Here is a 20,998-nt window from a genome sequence, read left to right on the forward strand (position 1 = left end):
ATATATATATATAAATTGACTGCATTAATCCAGATTTGTTTCGATCTTACGAACATTATCAAGGGCACACATAACATGATTACACAAGCCATAGTACCGAATAGGAGGGTGTTAACACATCGCATTAACGTAAAATGTATTAGGCCAAGGACAAGCGAGTAATATCGTAAGCATATCATGTCTATTCAGTGAGTGCCGATAATAAATGTATGTGGATATGTAAACTGTAGTATACTACATAAAGAATAAGGGTCACGACGGGAAATTTGTGCGTGTCATTCGTGGCATATGGAGTGAAACTTCAGCCTCGACGATTCATTCGATAACATGTGAGAATGGAATGAAACACCACCTGCCTTCACGCTGGTATCTTGCTCGGCTTATTCTACACTGAAGATGGAATTGATATGGTCCTTCGAAATGTCGGTTGACTTTCAGCAGACTACACGGCGTTTTAGAAGACAGTATTCTTCTACTGGGTATTTCGTGTAGTTCGGTAGTTCACCGACGTTTCGGATGAATGTACGGCATCCATCATTATCTCGCTCTGTTTGTTGCTTTCATAGCTTACTCTTGGACCCTGAATATTAAATAGTACGTTTATCTGAAACCCCGATTAAATTCTACCAGACTATGCGGCGTCACATCGTAGATGATATTTTTTTTTGGTCACCGATATGTGAACCTTAAATTCAGTGTAACGGTTATAGCATCGTGTTGGTGATAGAAAACATCGTTCTAATCTGTGACTTCCCCGTTTGCTAAGCGTAGAAAGTGATCACAGAAATACTGCGACACGTGATTAAATACGAGATCGTAAGTTCCGAAGTGAGTATGAAATAAATGTGTTTTTATGAAATTTAATGATAAATCGAAAATAAAAACTGAATAACAAGATAAAGCACCGTTTGAGATATTGTCAACTAGCGATCTAACGAATGCAAGAACAGCAGAGATTGTACTATGCAGGTGCAGTTCATACAAGGGGCAGATGTGTGGAGAGATCATATTGCATCCACGCTCGGTGTATCCTCAGATGCAACCTGAGTTACATACTTCTTGTATATAGTATATTTGTGCTTGTGTACATCGTTACGTCATTGGCAGAAAATTACTAGATACAATTTCTCAACACAGGATGTGAACAAAAATCGGCATACCGAAGTGTCACTGATTACACCGGGCTTTTCTTTGGAGAAGTTGCATGCTTTAGATAGACGTAGCCTCGAAAGTGTTTCAGACTAAGTTTACAACACATCAGCTATTTATAGACTTCAAGAAAGCTATGATTCAGTTACGAGAGAAGTACTGTACAGCAAAATCGAGTTTCATATACTTATTGTAATGGATTTGATCAACGTGTTGCCAGGTAGCAGCTCTGTAAACGAGGTCCAACACGCACCAGTAGAGGACGTTGTTTTTTTGAGCGTCCGCGGTGACGTCACACAAGAGTGGACAGAGACCGCGTGACGTATTTTCTGTAGATACGACCGACGCGCCAATAGACTGGCTGGATAGAGATCACGTGATGTGTTTACTGTAGGTTCATGTCCGTTCTACGGCTATATAAATAAGAGTGACGGAATTCGTTGAAGGCAGTTACGAGTGAGTAGTAGCTGAAGAAGCATGCGAACAAGGAAGCAAGCATTACCCTCGGGGACTACAGAAGAGTACAAGAAGTTAGCCTATGAAGATTTAACGTGTGATCTGAAGGCTTTGTGTGCTATAGTGCAGTGGTATTGGGAGTGCGTGGTTTAGGGAGACTGAGAAGATTAGTGTGGAGTGATTCTATTTGGGTCGTTCAAAGGGCCGCGCCATAGCTCAAGCGGTTAGTCGCTGGCTTCCCACCGCGGCGGCCCGGGTTCGATCCTGGGTGTGGTCAAGTGAGATTTTTGGTGGACAAAGTGGTGCTGGGGCAGGTTTTCTCCGAGTACTTCGGTTTCCCCTGCCAACCTTCATTCCACCAATAGCTCCACAATCACCCTCACCTATCATCTGAAGCTGGTACAATAGGCCAGAATTGGCCGCAGTACAAGAGACTTAGTCCCACCCCACTTACTTACTTACTCATGGAGTTGAGCCCTTCTGGAGGAGCCGCCAATTCTGCAGCTACTCAAGAATTTCCCAGCATTTTATGGAACCCTAAGGTTCATCACCGTGTTTACAAGAGCCCTCCCCCACTAGCAATAAAAAAATATGTCGTTCAAAAATGATTGACACTCCATCTATATAACTCCGGAAAAGTACCGGTGTCAAATGCGAGCCGGTGTATGTGGGAAGACATAGTGCCGCCTATGACCACGAGATGACGTTACTACTGAACACAGGTCGAACAGTGCTGCGTCATTCTTGGCGGTATGCAGGTGCAGTCGTGGACAACGCTCAGACTACATGGAAGCAGACAATCACGGGGAACGGTGGATTGTGTGGTTTCTCTGGAGGGAAGGAGTGGCTGCTTCAGACATTCACATGAGGTTAGTCGCCGTATGTGGGGAAGCAGCACCAAGTCGCAGAACCGTGTTTAGCTAGATAGCAGATTCCAAAGACGGCAAGGACTGTGCTGGAAAAGGCAAAAGCAGAGGGCGTCCAGCAACAGCATGCACACCAGACAGTATCCAGCGTGTGTCCGACTTGATACTGGAGAACAGGCGCATCTCTTTCCATAAACTAGAGAACGCAACAGGTTTGTCACGTGGAACACTGCACACAGACTACTCCAACATGACAATGCGTGGCCACATGGCAGTCGGCAGACCACTGCCACCCTGGGTGCTCACCGTGCTGCCTCATCCGTCATACTCGCCCGATCTTGCCCCTAGCGACTACGCTCTATTCGATGCAATGAAAGACGTCATGCGGGGTAAGACGTTCACCTCCAACGACGAGCTTCAGGCCGTTGTCCAGCAGTGACGCCGGCATACCCCCAAAGCATGGTTTGCTGTGCGAATACGGAAACTGCCGGAAAGATGGCAAAGGTGTATAGCGGTTGGCAGGGAATACCTTTAATATAATCTGTATGTAGTTTGTTCCAATAAATGGTTACTGTGAAGAAAAAAATATTTAGTGTCAATCATTTTTTAACGTCCCTAGTAAATTGTTGTAAATCAGCAACAGTGTAATAGTTATTTGTAGTTACGACCTGTAGGTTGTTAATAAATCCAATTACCAATCCGAACCCTGTCTTTAGTGACTGTGTCGCGTGACATTATAAAACTAGTTAAGCGAACAAAAATATGTTTGGATGTGACATATAGTTAAGTCCTTATAGGTAGACACTTGTCTAATACATATCTGTTGTCCGAAACAAGGAGATGCTTTATCGCCATTGCTTTTCAGCTTTGCTTTGAGTTATTAGGAAGGTCCAAAGAAAGTGGCATTGAAATTGGATGAGATACAGTAGCTTCTGGTCTATTCCGACGAGGATCATGTAGTGGGCGCAAACATAAATAACGGAAAACAAAACACAGAAGCTCTAATAGATGATTGCAAGGAGACTGGACGGGAAGTAAACACAGACAAAACTAAGTACTGTATACACTGACGTCTCGTCACAAGAATCCAAGACTAAATCATAGGTAAATACAGACAACAAATCCCACGAAGATGTGTCGAAGTTCAAATATTTGATCAACTACAGTAACACAAATCAGATGTCGGGTTAAATCATTCGACATAGCGACGGGCTACGGGTTCGATTTCCGTCAGTACAAGATCTTCCTCTTTTTTGTCTCTCTTCTCTTGTCCCTCTGCTTAACAATGTAAGCACTACGCCATGAAGGCGTATGAGGGAGTGGATGTATAGCTCCATATTTTCTTGACCTCAGCACCAGTTGGTCAGCTTAATGCCCCTGCCGCTTTCCCCCCGGTACCCACTGGATATGAGGCTGGGTGGGCCCCCAGAGTCGGTCTGGACGACGTGAAGAAAATTCTTGACCGTACCGGGACTCTAACTCGGACACCTCGGTCGTCCAACCAGTAGCCAGTCGTTATACCGACTGAGCTATGCCGGCTCCAATACCTTTATCTTTACAGTAAAAGAATACAAGTTCTGTCATTACGGGTTAAGAACAGATTAAATTGTTGCAATGCTTGCTACCATTCAGTTCAGAATATTTTGTTTTTAACCAGAGGTAAGGGAGGTGGCCACTGGTCAGCTTTTCCGACCAACCAGCAGCATACACCATCGGGGACGTCTTCTCACTTGCGAACCGTCATTCACTGCAACCTTGATAGAGACGACATAGTCTCCATGATTTCTGTTACAAAACAAACGACTGTCTGTTGAACAGGTAGGAAGAAAGTAGGGTAAACGGATACGTGCAGAAGATGCTAACGGATCTGAAGGAAAATCGGGGCGTGACAGCCATACTGTTCTGTTCAACTAGTATCAAGGTCGTGCCGACTGCGCACGCGCAAGCGCTGCGGCTGCGCATTCTTACTGGTGGTTCGCGATGCCTCCGCAGTTATCAAATACGGAAATGTACGCGGAATAAACCGGAAAACTCATATTTTCTGAATAAAAATATATAAGCTGTTTACAAGTGGCGTACAAGGTCTCACACCCCTCAAACAATGGGGTCGCGGTTCCTATCTCCCTGTGGGTTATTGAAGCACACCGTCAGTACTTACACTGTACAACTTCAAGGAATGCGTGTAGGGTTTTGTTGGTGAGAACGCAAGAAGGAAAGAGTCCACTAGGAAGACCTAGACATAGGTGGGAGCATAATATTAAGATGGATCTTAGAGACATAAATGACAGAAAACCTTTGTGTATCTGAGCGACTGGCGGCTTCTCAAGCACTCAGCTCCATGGAGTCAGTCAGTTAGCTTCAGATGGTGGGTTAACAGATAAATGACAATTTGGAAGGAAACGGTCGTTGATTAATCGAGGCACTGTCCCGTAAACTGCATAGAGTGACTGAAGAAAACTAGGAGACACTTCCAGTATCCCTGGCGAGATTATAAGCCGGCATCTACGTACCGCTACGCTAACCCGTCTGGTATTGATATTTCGAACTCCGGACAGAGATATGTTGTTACGCCAGATTTGATGTTCTCGTAACGGTGACGATGAAAATAGCTATAGTCTGGTATTTGACACCGTGTAGTCTGGTAGATTGTTACGAATTCTTTGGAGGAACCTCCTTTCTCCATTTTCAGGGCAAAAGAATGACCTGAAAGTAGTAATTATTTTAAAGATCGAAGAATAAGCGTATTGATGCTTACTGGTTTTTTTTATTGCTAGTGGGGTGGGACTAAGTCCCTTGTACTGCGGCCACTTCTGGCCTATTGTACCAGCCCCAGATGATAGGTGAGGGTGATTGTGGACCAATTGGTGGAATGAAGATTGGCAGGGGAAACCGAAGTAGTCGGAGAAAACCTGCCCCAGCACTACTTTGTCCACCTCAAATCCCACGTGACCAGGCCCGGGATCGAACCCGGGCCGCCGCGGTGGAAAGCCAGCGACTAACCGCTTTAGCTTTGCCGCGGCCCAATACTAGATTTAATCGAAGCCTGTTGAGCCTGTAGCAAGTAGACCCGCTGCTAAGTAACGACTCTGTAAACAAAGTAGGTTGCTAGGCAACAGATTCCTAACACGCATGAATGGAGTAACTGGGAAGAAGTGTCCCCTAAGCGGTCCATGCGACAGCTGCATGAAGCAACAAGAAAAGGGATGTTGGAAGCGGTGTTTTCCATGCGCTCCGTGCCGGGGTGTTATAAGCAGGACAAGTCTAGATTTCAGTTAGTTGATGGGGCTCGACACCAAGACTTACTGACTGACCGTCAGTTGCAATGTGACTTTGAGTTCAGTTAGTTGGTAGACAGTCGCCGGACAGTAAGGGCGTGAACACAGAAGCTGAGGAGGTTACGGCGTTGGAAGCCGTTACCAGACAACGACTGGTGAAGACACAGCAGACTGAAAAGACTTAGTGCGTACTGTTGTGGATTGCAGAGTGTGTGAATTGGCGACAGCACTATAGTTACTTGTAGTAAGTCAATAAATCCAATTACCAATCCAAACCCCGTCTATAGTCACTCAGTGATAAGTGATTTCTGAGACGTGCATGAACACGGAACTCCCCATAGCTTTTCTTTTATTTCAGGCGTGTAGTGCAAAGACTATTTTATTCAGTTTCGGTTTCATAATATACGTGCAGTTCCAGGATAACTACTGTTTCTACAATGACGACATATTTAAGCCACTATTTTTGACCATCATCAGGAAATACTTATACAGTAACTTTCAAATCTCTCTCTGCTATTCCTTTCCCATTGGTCAATGCTCACGCTGAGCGAAGGTCATAATGCTGTTTACAATGTAGGTCTTCAGCTGTAGACTTCAACAAATATTGCAAACTGAACCTTTGTCCTGGTGTTCCCAAGGGTACGCTTTATTCGTAATACAAACGTCTTTTAATTTTGCCTTAAAATCTGCAAATCGGCCTCAAAAATCCTTTTTATAATTAAGTTAAAACAAAGCTGTCCATATAATAGACCACGGAGGCTCATGGGGTTGTGAAACGTCAAGACTTCCACATTTTTTAGGCAATCGGCTCACAGATGGCAGTGAGATTGCAAGCCTTACTCATATCTGATTGAGGCTGTGTCGAAGCAAGAATTGTAGTGCGGCTGGAGGTATTAGGTCAATTAAAGAATCCAATGATCTCTTCGGGAATCGAACCCACGACCTTGCGGCTTGTAGCACAGTGCCTCTACCAACTACGCTATCACGTGCGGACAGGATAATCTGAACTACTTACAAGTAGACCAATGTTGGTTAATTATTATTATTGTTATTATGGCTATATTTATTATTTTATATTTATTTTATTCGCCCGTGTAGTCCTGAGATCGTTTTCCTCGATCGGCACGACATAACCAGGATCTCATAGGGTACGTGTGTTTTCTCTTGTCTCATACTGCATTTATATTGTTCGTAATGTACGCCTGTCATGACAGAATCTCATACAAACAATTTCACAAAACAGCTGTATACATCATGACGTTCTGGCACTTTGCGACGATGATTGGAATGTAACTGCCTTGCTTTCAACGCCTGATGAGCGCATGCGCTACCTACCGAAACCTTCCGCAGTCGTCCATACCCTGACCACGGACAGAGGTCCCGTGGATAGCCTGGGGCTTCCCCTTTCTGCCTGCTGCTGTATTCACTTTTGACCGTCTCTGTGGTCTAGTGGTCAGAGTTCCTGCCTACAGATCCATAAGTCCCAGGTTAGACTCCCGGCGCTACCACATTTTCTGAGAAGTAGTGGGTATGGAACGGGGTCCACTCAGCCTCGTGAGGATAATTGAGGAGCTATTTCAAGGAAATAGCGACTCCGGTCTAGGAAACCGAAATTAACGGCCGTGGGGATTCGTTGCGCTGACCACGCGACACCCTCTATCCGCTATATTTGGCACTAACTTCGCCGATAAGCGGCAGTCGTTCGGTCGGTATAGTTCGCTTGCAGACTCAAGCCACGGAGTTTTTTTATTCCCTTTTAGACCTTCTGGTCTATGTCAAGCAGCTCAAAGTACTTGTTGTCCGGGAACATTATCACGTGATTATCACAATATTATATCTATGAAAGATCTCGGAGAATGCGTTAACGCCGGATAGTGACGCAGTTCGTTGCATCATTATTAGAAAGTTATTGAATTCTATTCTTAACGTGCGGTGCGAGTCACAATCACCATAACGGGGATTTCGGTGATCACTTCCGTAACGTTCCCTCAGAGATGTTTGAGATGGAGTTCTTACCAACATCCGTGTGAGCAGAATGGCTAAGTGACTAGAACGGAATATAGAGGGGGGGGGGTAAATCGAAGGTAGAAGCATTGTATCTGCTCGAGGGACATATGGAGGGAGTCGAGCCATGGGACATCTTTCTGTGGTCTCAATATAAGTAGGGTAAGGTTGTCCCTTTACTTAATTAGTTAAGCACTATGCCATTAAGACTTTGGGGGGGGGTGGAGCTATAGCGCCACGCCTTCTTAAAGTTAGCAGTATATAGAGATGAATGATCAGTTTCATGACCCGCTCACTTTACCTCCGGGGACAGAGCCCCCGGTACCCTGCCAACAGGAGGTTGGGTGGGCCCAAATCTAAACACGGCGACCGAAGAGGAAGATACCGTATTTACGCATGTATAGGCCGCGTGCGTGTATAGGCCGCAGCACAATTTTCAGACAGAAATCATAGAAAAAATAATTTTCTTTGATTATTATTTCAGGAGTAGAACACCCTGTACTAATTACGTATTACTAATTATGAATATATGTTTTTTAAATGAAGTGTGATTTCGAATATTTCGAATATAAGCCGCACCCCAGTTTTCCTCTTGAATTTTTGGCAAAAATGTGCTGCCTATACATGCGTAAATACGGTATCTCCCCCCGTCAGGAGACTGGCCGGCCGTTTACCTAGTCACCATATTGCCTAAGTTATCCCGGCTATAGCGTCACAGAGTATAACTCGCAACTTTCAAAGTGAAACATCTTTCGATGTGAAATGTTAAGGGAATTTTAACATTTGTGTAGTGGAATGTATCTGTTCTCCATTATCTTTGTGCAAAATGTGTAAGTATCTACAGTGAATGAGCATCGCGTCCAACTGCGGATGTAACATCTGTCTGGCAATAAGGTAAATATCAGTGGCTGAGATAATGGCGTGGAGGCTTACGTGAAAGCAATGAAATGAATATAATGACTGCGCAGGTCTGTAACTGTGACGTCAAGATACAATCTGCAACGCCCTGATTCCAAACAAGACTATCTTCCGTGCTCTAAATACTAATTCTAATAATTCTTCCCTATGTTTTTGTTATTCCAGCTGATATACAGGGTGATTCTGAATTATTGCCGGGGTTTCCGTTTATAGGGCACGGAAACCCCGACAATAATGTAGAATCACCCTGTACATATAGTCGCACCTGGACCTACGGTTTCCCAACTTAACGACTTTCCCCGTTACATTAACAAATTACTTGAATTTCGGACTGATTCCCTGCTGAAATACTCCGTTGGCTCGAATCTAACTCCAAGTGATCCATGGCAAAACAGCGTTGCTTACTTTTAGCGTTTTAAATAATTCATATTGTGGTACATGGACCCATTGCTAGGCAACGACCGCTAAATAAGTAATTATAAAACTGCCGTTACTAGGCAGGGGCCCGTAAACAGCAACATAGTAACGATGTTTCCTGTGCTGTCGGTGCCGGGTCGTTATAAGCAGGACAAGTTAGGAATTTCTGCTGGAGCTCAGTTGTTGTGAGCTGTTATTGTTAGATATGGTAGCTGAGGCTGAATTCGGGAACGTCCGCCCTTAGAAACCGCTCCCAAGCAACGATTAGTGAAGGCGTGACTGTGGACATTATAGTGTGTGTGTGTGTGTGTGTGTGTGACAGTTAACTGTAAAGTGTAGCCGCGCGTTATATATCAAAGTATCCAATAAATCCTGCCATCAATCCAAAAATCCGTCTATAGTCACTCTGTCACGTGACAGTACGTTCCTTTATGTCACTGGACGCCCAACAATCGAGGGTAGCTCCTTTTAACGAACCCAGCAGAGTAAGTGTCTCCCACGTCTCACCTGATGACGGACGCGAACCCAGTTTCGGAAACGCTGCGTTCTTTAGAATTCCGGACGGCGGGTAAAGTAAAAAAAAAAAACAGTAATCCAGAACAGATTCTGTCGTCAGCTGTCATTTTCATGAAGACTGCTTAATTAAGAAGGCTTCCTGACATGTGTTTTTTTTTTTGTCGCTGTTGCTTGTCATAACTGTAGTGAGAGTAGAGCAATGGAGGCCCTAGTGCAAAATGAATTCAGATAAAGTAAAATTAAAAGTAAATGTATCCCCATAACAGGCCATGGAGGCCCAAAGGGTTGTGAGATGTTAAGGTTCCCACATTTTCTAGACAATTGGCTCACAGATGGCGGTAAGGTTGTCAGCCCTACGCGCCGGCCGCCCTTTACCCCCAAGAATATTCCTGGTACTCATTTCTGTTAGAGGCTGAGTCGACCACAGGGCCATAGTGTTGCTGGAAGAATTAGGTTAATTGAAAAAATCAGTGATCTCATCGAGATTCGATCCCGCGACCTTCCGGCTTGCAATATAGTGCCTCAGCCAGCTACGCTACCGCGTGTCCCAAATGAATTCAGATACCTCAGAATAAATGCTTATAAATTATCATGAAACAAGTTTCCTACACCTGTTGTCCACTTAGTGAATTTCTCATCTCGTATATCTATAAAGAACAATCTGTCTCTCTTTCTTTTGTTCGTTGTTTATACAGCACCATACCGCCACACGTATTCGACCAAATGTGGCACGATTGTAGAGGAATTCCCTGTGGAGTTTTTAGACTCTTGAAAATCTCCCAAAATTTTAGAATCACTCCCCACAACACTTTTCAGCATACTGCACGAGAACCACTCTCCTAGCGCAGTTTTTTCCAGACTCATGGTCAGTGGACTACCAGAGATCTGCCTCCATCTTCAACACAACGGTCCTTTATACATGCAATTAAAATTGTGATTTGCATGGCGAAATAGAAGTTTCATTTTCAGAGCCATTGGGATGTATCTCGTGACTAAATTTCACTGTCATTCCAATCAGAATTCTTAAAATACCCATATTTCATTTTATAATCGTGTTGTCCTCCAAGTAATTGATCCAGGGTCCAAAAAAATGCTGAGAAACCCTAGTTTAGAGTATTGGGTTTTTTATTTTGCGTTCGAAAGAGCTAAGGAGAGGGGTGGAAAGCCTCATTTACGACTGTTACAGGGGAGCCGGGATAGCGCAGTCCGTGTAGCGACTGGCAACGGGCTGGACGACGGAGGGGTTGGACTTCCGAGTTCCGGTGGGGGCAAGAATTTTCTCTTTTCCAAGTCGTCGAGACTGGCTCTGGGGTCTACCAAACCTTCTATCCAATGGATACCGGGGCTCTTTCAACTGGGATAAAGTGGCAGGGGCGTGAAGCTGACCACTCACTTCCAACTGGTGTCGAGGTGAAGAAAATATGGATGTATACATTCACTACCCCATACGCCTTCATGGCGTAGTGCTTAATTAGTTAATCACAGGGACAACTTCACCTTTTATGCCTATTTCAGTTTTTGGGGTATTTAATTTCCAGTTTTCCAGAAGAAAAAGAAAAATTTTAAAACTTCAGGGGAAAAGGACTTGCGCATACATTGCAATGGATTAATTACTCTCTTACAACTCTATTACTGTACAGAGACATTATGAATATTTTTGGTGATAAGGAACTAGTGTATTTTCGAAACGGTTGCAGATATATTCATGTAACATCTTAAACAGAGTATGGGACCATGTATTGCAACCTATCACCTGCGAGTGGCGCTGCGATCGCTATCAAACGAAAATGGCGTCTCCAGTGCAAAAGGCAGAATGCCGCTTACAGTTTCAGCAGTAGTTCAGAGCATGTGGTAATGACTCAGTCAGGGCTTTCTTTTTATTGCTAGTGGGGTGGGACTATGTCCCTTGTACTGCGGCCACTTCTGGCCTAATGTACCAGCCCCAGATGATAGGTGAGGGTGATTTTGGAGCAATTGGTGGAATGAAGATTGGCAGGGGAAACCGAAGTACTCGGAGAAAACCTGCCCCAGCGCCACTTTGTCCACCATAAATCCCACTTGACCAGGCCCGGGATCAAACCCGGGCCGCCGCGTTGGGAAACCAGCGACTAACCGCTTGAGCTATGGCACGGCCCAGTCAGAGCTTGGTATAAGAATACCGTAACCTAACATTTTATCTGGCGTTAGAATGGAAATTGTTGATCGCCTTCGTGAAGCTCCCAAGAAAATTAAGAAAAAATTAACTTAAGAGCCAATAAGAATCTCCATATCCCACAACCTACACGTTTGGGGACGTTTCGGAATATGCTTCAATTTAAGCCATGTAGTATCCAACTTCTATATCAGCTGTCTGATGCTGATACATCTGGTGACTACATCGTTTTCGGTGTTGGGGCTACCTTCCGTCTTTCGCTTCTATCAGTGTAAGTTATCATTGGCTCGTCGAAAGTCACCGCGTTTTGTCCTACGTCAGAAACAAAAATGTATGGCCGCTCCTCTGAGGAAGCTACTGTGATGGTTATGGACCCAGTTGAAGAAAGATTTCCCACGGCAAATCCCATGAAGGCAGGTCGGAACTCTGCCTCTTCTCCATGTAGCTTTGAGGGACTTCTTCAAAGAGAACCTGCCAAAGGATTAGACAGGAGGAGCAGGACGCATTCCTTAGCCCCCTAGATCACCGGGATTTACTCCATGCGACTTCTACACACGGAGATATGTGAAAGACCAGGTATACCAACCTCCAAAGCTGTAAGTCCTTTCGAGAGAGAATTTCACAAGCCACATACTCAATGTAGATGGGCCACAGTCGCGGTGTACATGGCAAGAACACAACAATCGCGTTGAAATTTGCAGAGTAACTAAGGGAGTACATACGTGGTACAGCCATTATGTTCGTGGAATATGGTTTTATCGCATTATATTACAAGCTGTTCACATACACTTACACAAATCCACATCGGCCCTCAAAATAGTTGCCGTTGGCCGCTATGCAAATCTGTCAACGTTGATACAGCTGTCGAAAACATTGCTGAAACATATTGGCAGTAAATTCCCGTACGAAGCTTTGCGGCCCTTCTACGAACTTATTAACTGTGGTAGTATGTAAAGTGTGTAGGTAATCTTTGACCGCCTCTGTGGTCTAGTGGTCAGAGTTCCTGGCTACAGATCCAGAGACCCGGGTTCGATTCCCGGTGCTACCGGATTTTCGGAGAAGTAGTGGGTCTGAAACGTGGTCCACTCAGTCTCATGAGGATAATTGAGGAGCTACTCCATGGAAATAGCGGCTCGGGCTAGAAAACCGAAATTAACGGCCGTGGGGATTCGTTGCGCTGACCACGCGACGCTTTCTATCCACTAAAGTTGGCACTAACTTCGCCGACAAGTGGCGGTCGCTCGGTCGGTATAGTTCGCTTGCCGATTAAAACAACGGAGTAAGTAATCTTTATGAGTTTCAACGCTGTTTTCGAAATTGTTTCATGTTTGTAACCGTTTCCAAAATGCATTACTTTCTTAGGATCCAAACAATTCATAACAGCGGTGGCATTAAAATGAACACATTGTCCTCTTATAGCTCAGGCGGTTAGTGGCCGGCTTCCCATTTCGGCGGCCCGGGTTCGACCGCAGGTCAACACGTATGGTATTTGTGGTAGACGAAGTGGCACTGCGGCTGGTTTTTGTCCGAATGCTTCCGTTTCCACTGCCTATTCTCATTCTACAACATGTTCCATATTCATCTATCATCCGAGGCTGAGACAATAGGCCAATTAGTGGCTGACGTAGCAATATCACCCCCATCCCACGAAATTGAACATAACATGTGTGCTTTACGTCAAGGGGCGACGCCTGGAAGATCAACTGCGAATAAGTTACAGTGTTATATACTGTGAGAACTGAGTTTCTGACACCACGAGGACAGTGTGACGCGCTTCAGCCGGTAAACAATGACAATAAGTTACGCAACAATTCTTGTTAACAGCTGGAAATGCGACTGTGCAAATATTGTGAAAAAAATATCTGCTACATTCCAACCCACACAAGGCGCATGCGTCTGCTTGCATCCTTTGTTCACATTCCGAGAGACACATTTACTAGCAAATATTTCAACTTGCACAAGATGTAACTGTGATGTAACCTTTCACAAACATGCTGACTCCGAGAACGCTTAACAGTAAACCCAAAACGCTGCAGAATTCTACATCCACAGCTAGTATAACTCCGTGGCCTGTAGTCCGCAAGCGAACTATACCGGTCGAGAGACCGCCGCTTGTCGGCGAAGTTAGTGCCAAATTTTGCGGATAGAGGATGTCGCGTGGTCAGCGCAACGAATCCTCACGGCCGTTATTTTCGTTTTTTTAGACCGGAGCCGCTATTTCCTTGAAATAGCTACTCAATTATCCTCACGAGGCTGAGTGGATTCCGTTCCAGACCCTCTACTTCTCAGAAAATCTGGTACCGCCGGAAACGGAAGCCGGGTCCTCTGGACCTGTAGCCAGGAACTCTGACCACTAGACCACAGAGGCGGTCAAACTAATATAACGCCCACTGAAATTAAGCATGAAATGTGGAGAGAAGAAAACTTCGCTGCTCTTTGAAAAAAAAATCGGCTGCATAGTGTATTGCATCAAAGAAAACTTATCAAGCAAGATGGCTCGAGCAATGGCGCAGTCGGACATACAGAGCGATTCTAAATTATTGTCGGGGTTTCTGTGGTTTATAAACTGAAACCCCGACAATAATATAGAATCATAACACTCGCAGTCACAGGAGCAAGACACAACATAAAGCACAATACACACACGAAAATAGAAAGAGTGCTCCGACAGAAGAGGATAGATGTGACTCGAGTAGTGAGATACGACGTAGGAAAAATCCTGAACAATTCTAATATTTTTAATATTTAATATTTATCAATATATATGATAAATATATATTTTAATTATTTTAATATGAAGACGACAAGGCATGCAGTGAACTAGTTTAACGTTAATCGAATAGGCACCTGAAGATGGCACTTTTGTGCCGAAACATGTAGTGCGAGAGAGAGGAGTGAGGTAGATAAGTGTATGCACTAGAAGACGGTGAAATAAATGGACTTAAATCAGTGCAACAGGACGCTAAAATATAACATTATTGACAGAAGGAAATTGACCACTGCGCGTAGGTGGGTGGATAATATTAAAATGGATCTTAGAGAGATCGGGTGGAAAGTTATGGATTGGATAGATCTGGCTCCTTATGGGGACCAGTGACGGCTCTCTTGAACGTGAACTTAACGACTATAAATCTAAACCGTTTTATTCGGTGAACTAAAGCTGAAAAAGCATTAGGAAGTGGTCGTGGCATAATATGATGCCTTGTCACCGCATTTGATTTCTAAGCTCAGGCCGGAGAGCCGCCCTCCGCACAGCAGAAAGTGAGAGGAGTTTGGAGAAAACTGTATAATTTTCATTTCAAGGACGAGGTGAGCAGGGCATGTAGCACGATTTGGGGAGACTAAGAATTTGTATAGGACACTAGTTGAAGTGCCAGAAGGAAGGAGACCANAGAATTATAGAAAACAGAGATTAACGGCTAGCTTGAAAGAAGCACTTAATTATCTACGGGGGTTGTTATCTAGCGATTTAACTAGTTACTTAATTAGTTGACTAGGCAATAAATCAGTTTACTGAGTAATAACTTAGTTTTTAAATTATCTAGCTGTTTGCTTAATTATCTTGCTAGCTCAGTAGTTACTTCTTTGATCTTTTGTTAGCTTGTGAGTTTGTTAATTAGGCAGTAATCAGTTAATTCGTTATAGAATTTTTAAATTATATATTCATTAATCTTTTTATGTAATTTCTTAGTTTGCTAGATAATCAACAAGTTTGTTAATCATACATTCGTCTCTTTGTTTAGTTAGTGAGTTTTCTGGTTATGTAGTCGTTTAATTATAAATTTAGTTAGTTAGTTAGTTAGTTATTGGAGAGGGTGGGTTTCCCCATGCACTTAGACCTGTATTGGTCCATTGTGCTTCCCTCTATGATTTCTACCAGTCTCTACCGGTACTGGTGCTTACCATCAGTCCCGCCCAGCCAGCGAGACCGGCTCTACTAGCTGAGAGGTATCTATAATGCTTTCCCCATCTACCANCTTAAAAATTCCACGACCTCCGCCGGGTATTTGAACCCGCGTACTACGAGTCATGAGGTGGGAACGTTACCTCTAGACTACGGAGGCCGCTTTAGTTAGTTAGTTTTTCAGTCAGAGAGATGCGTAGTTACATTTGGTTTCCTTCTTTATCCTGTCCGTGAGTTGTTACTTTAACACTTTGGTTGACCAAACAATTGTATAAAGCGAAATCTCGATTCTCTCATGAAAGAAACCATTAATCTCCATTACTGCAGGCTCTTCACGGAGCTGTAGTCGAAATTTACAGGGACAGATGTCTCTGTGTCCAGAAGCCACTGCACGTACAGACTATTACACTCTATATTGATATGCCCTTCTTAATTACTGTTTACAGGCTGGAGATTGTGCTAGCTTTGGCAGATCAGGACGTTTTATTGCGACTAACTTCTTTTAACCTTAGTACATCGCAGTTGGCCAAGTAAACTCGAAGAGGCAGAAGCTGTGGGCGACAATGTTTCTTAAATTCGTATGCATGTTTATGATCCAAATATTAATCAGTATTTCTACACGATAATCAAATTCGAATTTATATTTACAAAAAAACTGCTGGTTGGTGTACCGCATAAACACAGATGCATTTAAGTAACAGATAAAGGTAAATTAGCCTGTGCACTTAACTAATTAAGCACTACGCTATGAAGGAGTATGGAGGATTGGATGTATACATCCACATATTCTTGATTTCGGCACTGGTTGGAGGTGAGTGGTCAGCTTCACGTCCCAGCCGCTTTATCCCAGAGTAAAGAGCCCGCCATATCCATTGGATAAGAGGTTGGGTTGGACTCAGCCCCGGTCTAGACACTGTGCAGTAGAGAAAAATCCTGCCTCCACTTTGACTCGAAGTCTCACCTCCTGGCCGTCCGCCCATAGCAAGTCGCTATCCTGGTTGCACTACCCCGCCTCTATTTAAATAACATAAAATTAAGGTAGTGTCATCCCTGTGCTTAACTAATCAAGAAATATGCCATAAAGACGTATGGGGGAGTGGATGTATATCTCCGCGTGTTCTTGACTTCGTCACCAGTTGGAGGTGAGTGGTTAGCTTCACGCCCCGGCCGCATTATTCCCGGGGAAAGAGCCCCCTGTACCCACTGGATAGCAGGCTGGGTGAGCACAGAACCGGTCTGAACAACTTGCAGCATTAAATGGTATAAGTGAAACCTGACAAAACACCTTCTCTGCAGTTGGTACTGCTGCTTCATGAGCTTCAGATTTTATAACAGCAAAACATTCGTCATTTAACGCTGACATTTTAGAAGGTGCCTCATATATCCTGTCTTCTTCTTTAAACATATCCATGAACAGCCTGTTATAGGAATTTTATCTGAAATGTGAAGTAAGCAAAAACGTGCGTGGCCAGTCTTCACAGAAGTGAATCGACGATCGTGATTTATCAACCCTCACACAATAAACTATTTGCTTCTGCACTGTGAAAGTGTTTTGTGTCAGAGAGCCTGTGACGTCAGTCTTGCGAGCTTGTATCCCTGCTTGTATAGAGAGAAGTGCGGGGGGCAAACTGCTCAGACAGATTCCCGGAGATAAGTCACAGTCAATTCAAAATGTTTACCAAATGATTAAGAGACCAGACCGAATGGCACCAAACAAACGTTCTAATTGTGTTCAGGGCTGGAAGATGATGCTGTGGAAAGCGCACTCACCGATAAGACACAAATTACGGCAACCTAAAGGGAAACTTCCTACAAATTTCATTAACCCTATGAAACCCTTCCATCTATCGATCAGGATTAACTAACTTCATGGAGCTGAGCCCATCTTGAGAAGCCGTCAATTATGCAGCGACGCAAGAACCTCCAAACATTTTATCGAACCCGAAAGTTCTTTACCGTGTTACCGCTTAACTATTTAAGCACAAGGACAACTTTATGTTTTTTATGTTCATGCAATAATAGCCACACATAAGGAAATCTGTATCTCTGTAGTAGCAGTACACTCTGTTTCTACAAGATAACCTATTGAAGAGGCTTTTTTCTTTTTTTCTTGGCACTACAGCCCCAGTGGGCCTAGGCCTACCTCCATGAACTCCGTTCACTTCGGTTTTTCTAGATCTTACACATTCGGTAGGACTAATTGGGCGGGTGATCAGCTCGTCGCAAGGCCTCTACCTGTAGACAAACACAGAAAAACGCACACAAACATCCATGCCCTGAGTGGGATTCGAACCCACGATCCCAGCTTCCGAGCGAGCGAAGACGGTGCATGCCTTAGACCGCTCGGCTACCGTGACCGGCATTGAAGAGGCTTACTGTCACATTATTTATACTGACGTCTTTCAACTTGTCTCCAGTGGGTCTCAGGTTCTCACGTGAGTGACTCGTACCGTTTCTGAGATTTACCAACCTTTCAGAGGAATCTGTTGTCTTAATCTTCAGAGCAGACCCTCACTACATGAAATACAGCCCGCATGACGTCGCAAGCCAGAAGACAATAATAACACTTTGGGATCCTGCGACTATAATTTTGTGACGTGTATGCTCATTGCTAGGCAACGACTCGGTAAACACATTCCCGCGAAGCGTACACGTGCAACAGATGGACGTCAATTGCAACGGATCAGTATACACACCTCCTTAACAGAGGCTGTTTTCTGTGTGTGCCGAGGGTTTATAAAAGGGCACAGTGAAATGACGCGACGAAGTAGAGCACAGTAGTCGAGTAGAAGTGACGAGTTGAGTTTCGAGACGCCAGCCTGCCGCGATATGAGCTTCGGAGTAGAGAAATTGAACTGAGTCGAGAATAATGGTAAAAAATAAATTAAGCTGTGAAAAGAAGACCTCACGTGTGATTTGAAGTGAAACTTATAAATCCGTTGCCAGGATACGACAGATGAAGGTTGAGAATCCTAGTGCGTGTGTAACGGTGGTGCAGATCAGTGATAGCGTTGTATTGCCTGTAGCCCCGAGTTGTGTGAATGTATAAGGTGCAATAAATCAAATCATCTAATCCAAAACCCCTGCACATGTCAATATGGTACGAATTTCTCCCACACGTGCTACAGACACCATGCTTACTTGGATTATCGGCCTCTGAGGCATACACTGAACCTTACATTAACGGAATGAAGGCCATCAGAACTTGGGCGTGTGAACATGAGAAGTGCGAACCAAGTTCAAGAACTGCTGACACACGAAGAGTGAGGCCGACAGGAGCCACAATGTGGGTTAGCTACTGTCTTCAAGCATCGGGCAGGTCTCCACACAGAGACGGGGGCTAACTATACGAGGTGAATGGCTCTCAACAAGCATTCCTATTACACTCGAAACTTTCTTCTTCCAGTCCTTTGGTTTTGCTGCCAACATCTCGGGTCAAACAACACTGAACGGGACTAGGATACAAACAAGACGACGAGAAACCAGGATTCGAATACCGGAAATGTTTAAGGAGATTTTTCACTTCTTCGCTGAGTTCATTCTTCCATACAACAGATACCTTGGTTCTCTTCTCGGGGGAAAGCTGACATCTCACCTCCACCTACTACCGTGACTGAATACCTAGAGTTATAACTCCACTTCCCCATACGCTGTCATGAAGTGGTAAAACAAAAGGTAAAGGTATCCCTGTAACAGGCTGTCGTGGCCCCCACTTTTTCTAGACAATCGGCTCACGGATGACGGTGAGGTTGTCAGCCTTAAGCGCCAGCCGCCCGAAATCCGCCATTAACTATCCGACCGGATACTTCAAGGCTTGTTTCGTGTTAAAAAGTTTTGATCACTTCAATTTGAAATGGTGGGTGACAAATATTTCATACTCAGATTGAAATTCACCATATACTGTCTGTCTGTCTGTCTGTCTATCTATCTATTCATCTTCTCCTACTTTGATCATAGGGCATCCGTAAAACGCTTGTTTCACTTCAGTTGCTTAACCTTAAGACAGTCGGTAAGACTCCTTGAAGGGGGATCAGCCCGTCGCGAGGCCACTCGAATCAAGCAGTGAAGAGAGTTGTCGCATTTGAGATTTCAGAGCGGTGCTTATGAAGAGTGCGTTCTTGTCAGTTTTAAGGCCTGAATTCCAAGGCGCTGTGACCCAGAAGACAGTACAGTTAGAGACAAAAAGTTGTTCCCTTTCTTGTACAGTTGGATTTACTTCTTAGAGTTCTGTTTCCTCAACGTGCCTGTTCTCATCGCTGAACGGATATCACCGTATCTTCACCTGCATTTGGTAATAAAATAACAATAGAAGAATTGTTGAACAATTTTATGCTGTCCGTAACGTATAAAGGAAAAGTCATTAGTGTTAAGGGGCTTGACGCCAAGACAAACTGATTGACGGTAAACCGCCAAACGTGAGGTAACTTTGACTCTGACTCTTTCTTCCCAGACTCCCTTGTAGAGGCGACGAAAAGGGAACCCAGTGCCTGGGGGTGTAACTGGGCCACCCTGTTCTGGGGGACACAAACACAGAGAGAACTGGCCCTCCAGGTTGAGGTAGTATCGAATCTGAGAGAGAAAAACATGGCCATGAGTTCTGCGGGACTCTGACCTGAGAATGACTGCGCTGGCTAGAACCAGCAATCGTAAACGACAGACCCGTCCTCTCGTCAGAGAGGGCGCCCCACATCAACAAACTCGCAACTCTCTGACTGTTACAAAAATCTGATATTGGGCCCCAGATGGGGGCTTGACACAAAGACAGACTGGCCGACTGGCCATCGGTCATAACACAATTTTGATTTCGCTTTCTTTCAGAACTACTTGTTTAATATTTTTTGTTTGCCTGTTTTATTGGAACAATATTCCGGGATAAATGGAATTTTGGCGATTATACACATGTCCTCGCCTCCCTCATCCTTCTTATCCCCTCCGCATTGTTCTGTTTTCCTCTCCTCCTCGCCCTTCCCTCCCTTTTGTCTAGCTCCTACCTCCTAATGTTGTATTTTAGCGTCCTGTTGCACTGATTTTCATCCGTGATATGTATACAGTGGCCGTCTTGTAGTGCACTCGTACCTCCGCCTCCATTTCATCTTCATCATCTAGTTTTCCTTTTCTTTTCCTTCTCTTCCTACTGCACCTCTTTTTGATGTTTCCTTCCATATTCTTCTTCCACCCCTGCTTAGTCATTGCCTTAACATTTGTGCATTATGGGTTTGAACGGGTTAATGCAGTCCCACGTGGTACTGGGCAAACAGCTGAGCGGGCGTGAATCAGTGGCATTTGCCTCACAAAGGAAATCCCTGGCAACTGAAACGCAGAAGTACGTTACCTTCGAATT

At 44.3% G+C, this 20,998-nt stretch overlaps 3 protein-coding genes across 5 annotated transcripts in view; 2 read left to right on the plus strand and 1 right to left on the minus strand.

Annotated features, from left to right (window-relative positions):
• Positions 1-2,910, plus strand: part of LOC111867376 — a 5,148-nt gene extending 2,238 nt beyond the window's left edge. Inside the window, exon 2 of the mRNA XM_023857171.1 lies at positions 2,530-2,910. Within this exon, the coding sequence (XP_023712939.1) occupies positions 2,530-2,910 (381 nt within the window). The remainder of the gene's footprint in view (positions 1-2,529) is intronic.
• The window catches only part of LOC111867371, a 248,624-nt gene that overhangs the window by 223,792 nt on the left and 3,834 nt on the right, over positions 1-20,998 (minus strand). The window lies entirely within an intron of this gene.
• The window catches only part of LOC111867370 (patched domain-containing protein 3), a 118,345-nt gene that overhangs the window by 40,379 nt on the left and 56,968 nt on the right, over positions 1-20,998 (plus strand). The window lies entirely within an intron of this gene.

This window comes from Cryptotermes secundus, unplaced genomic scaffold (genome assembly GCF_002891405.2).
Source record: "Cryptotermes secundus unplaced genomic scaffold, Csec_1.0 scaffold278, whole genome shotgun sequence".
NCBI classification, from domain to species: domain Eukaryota; kingdom Metazoa; phylum Arthropoda; class Insecta; order Blattodea; family Kalotermitidae; genus Cryptotermes; species Cryptotermes secundus.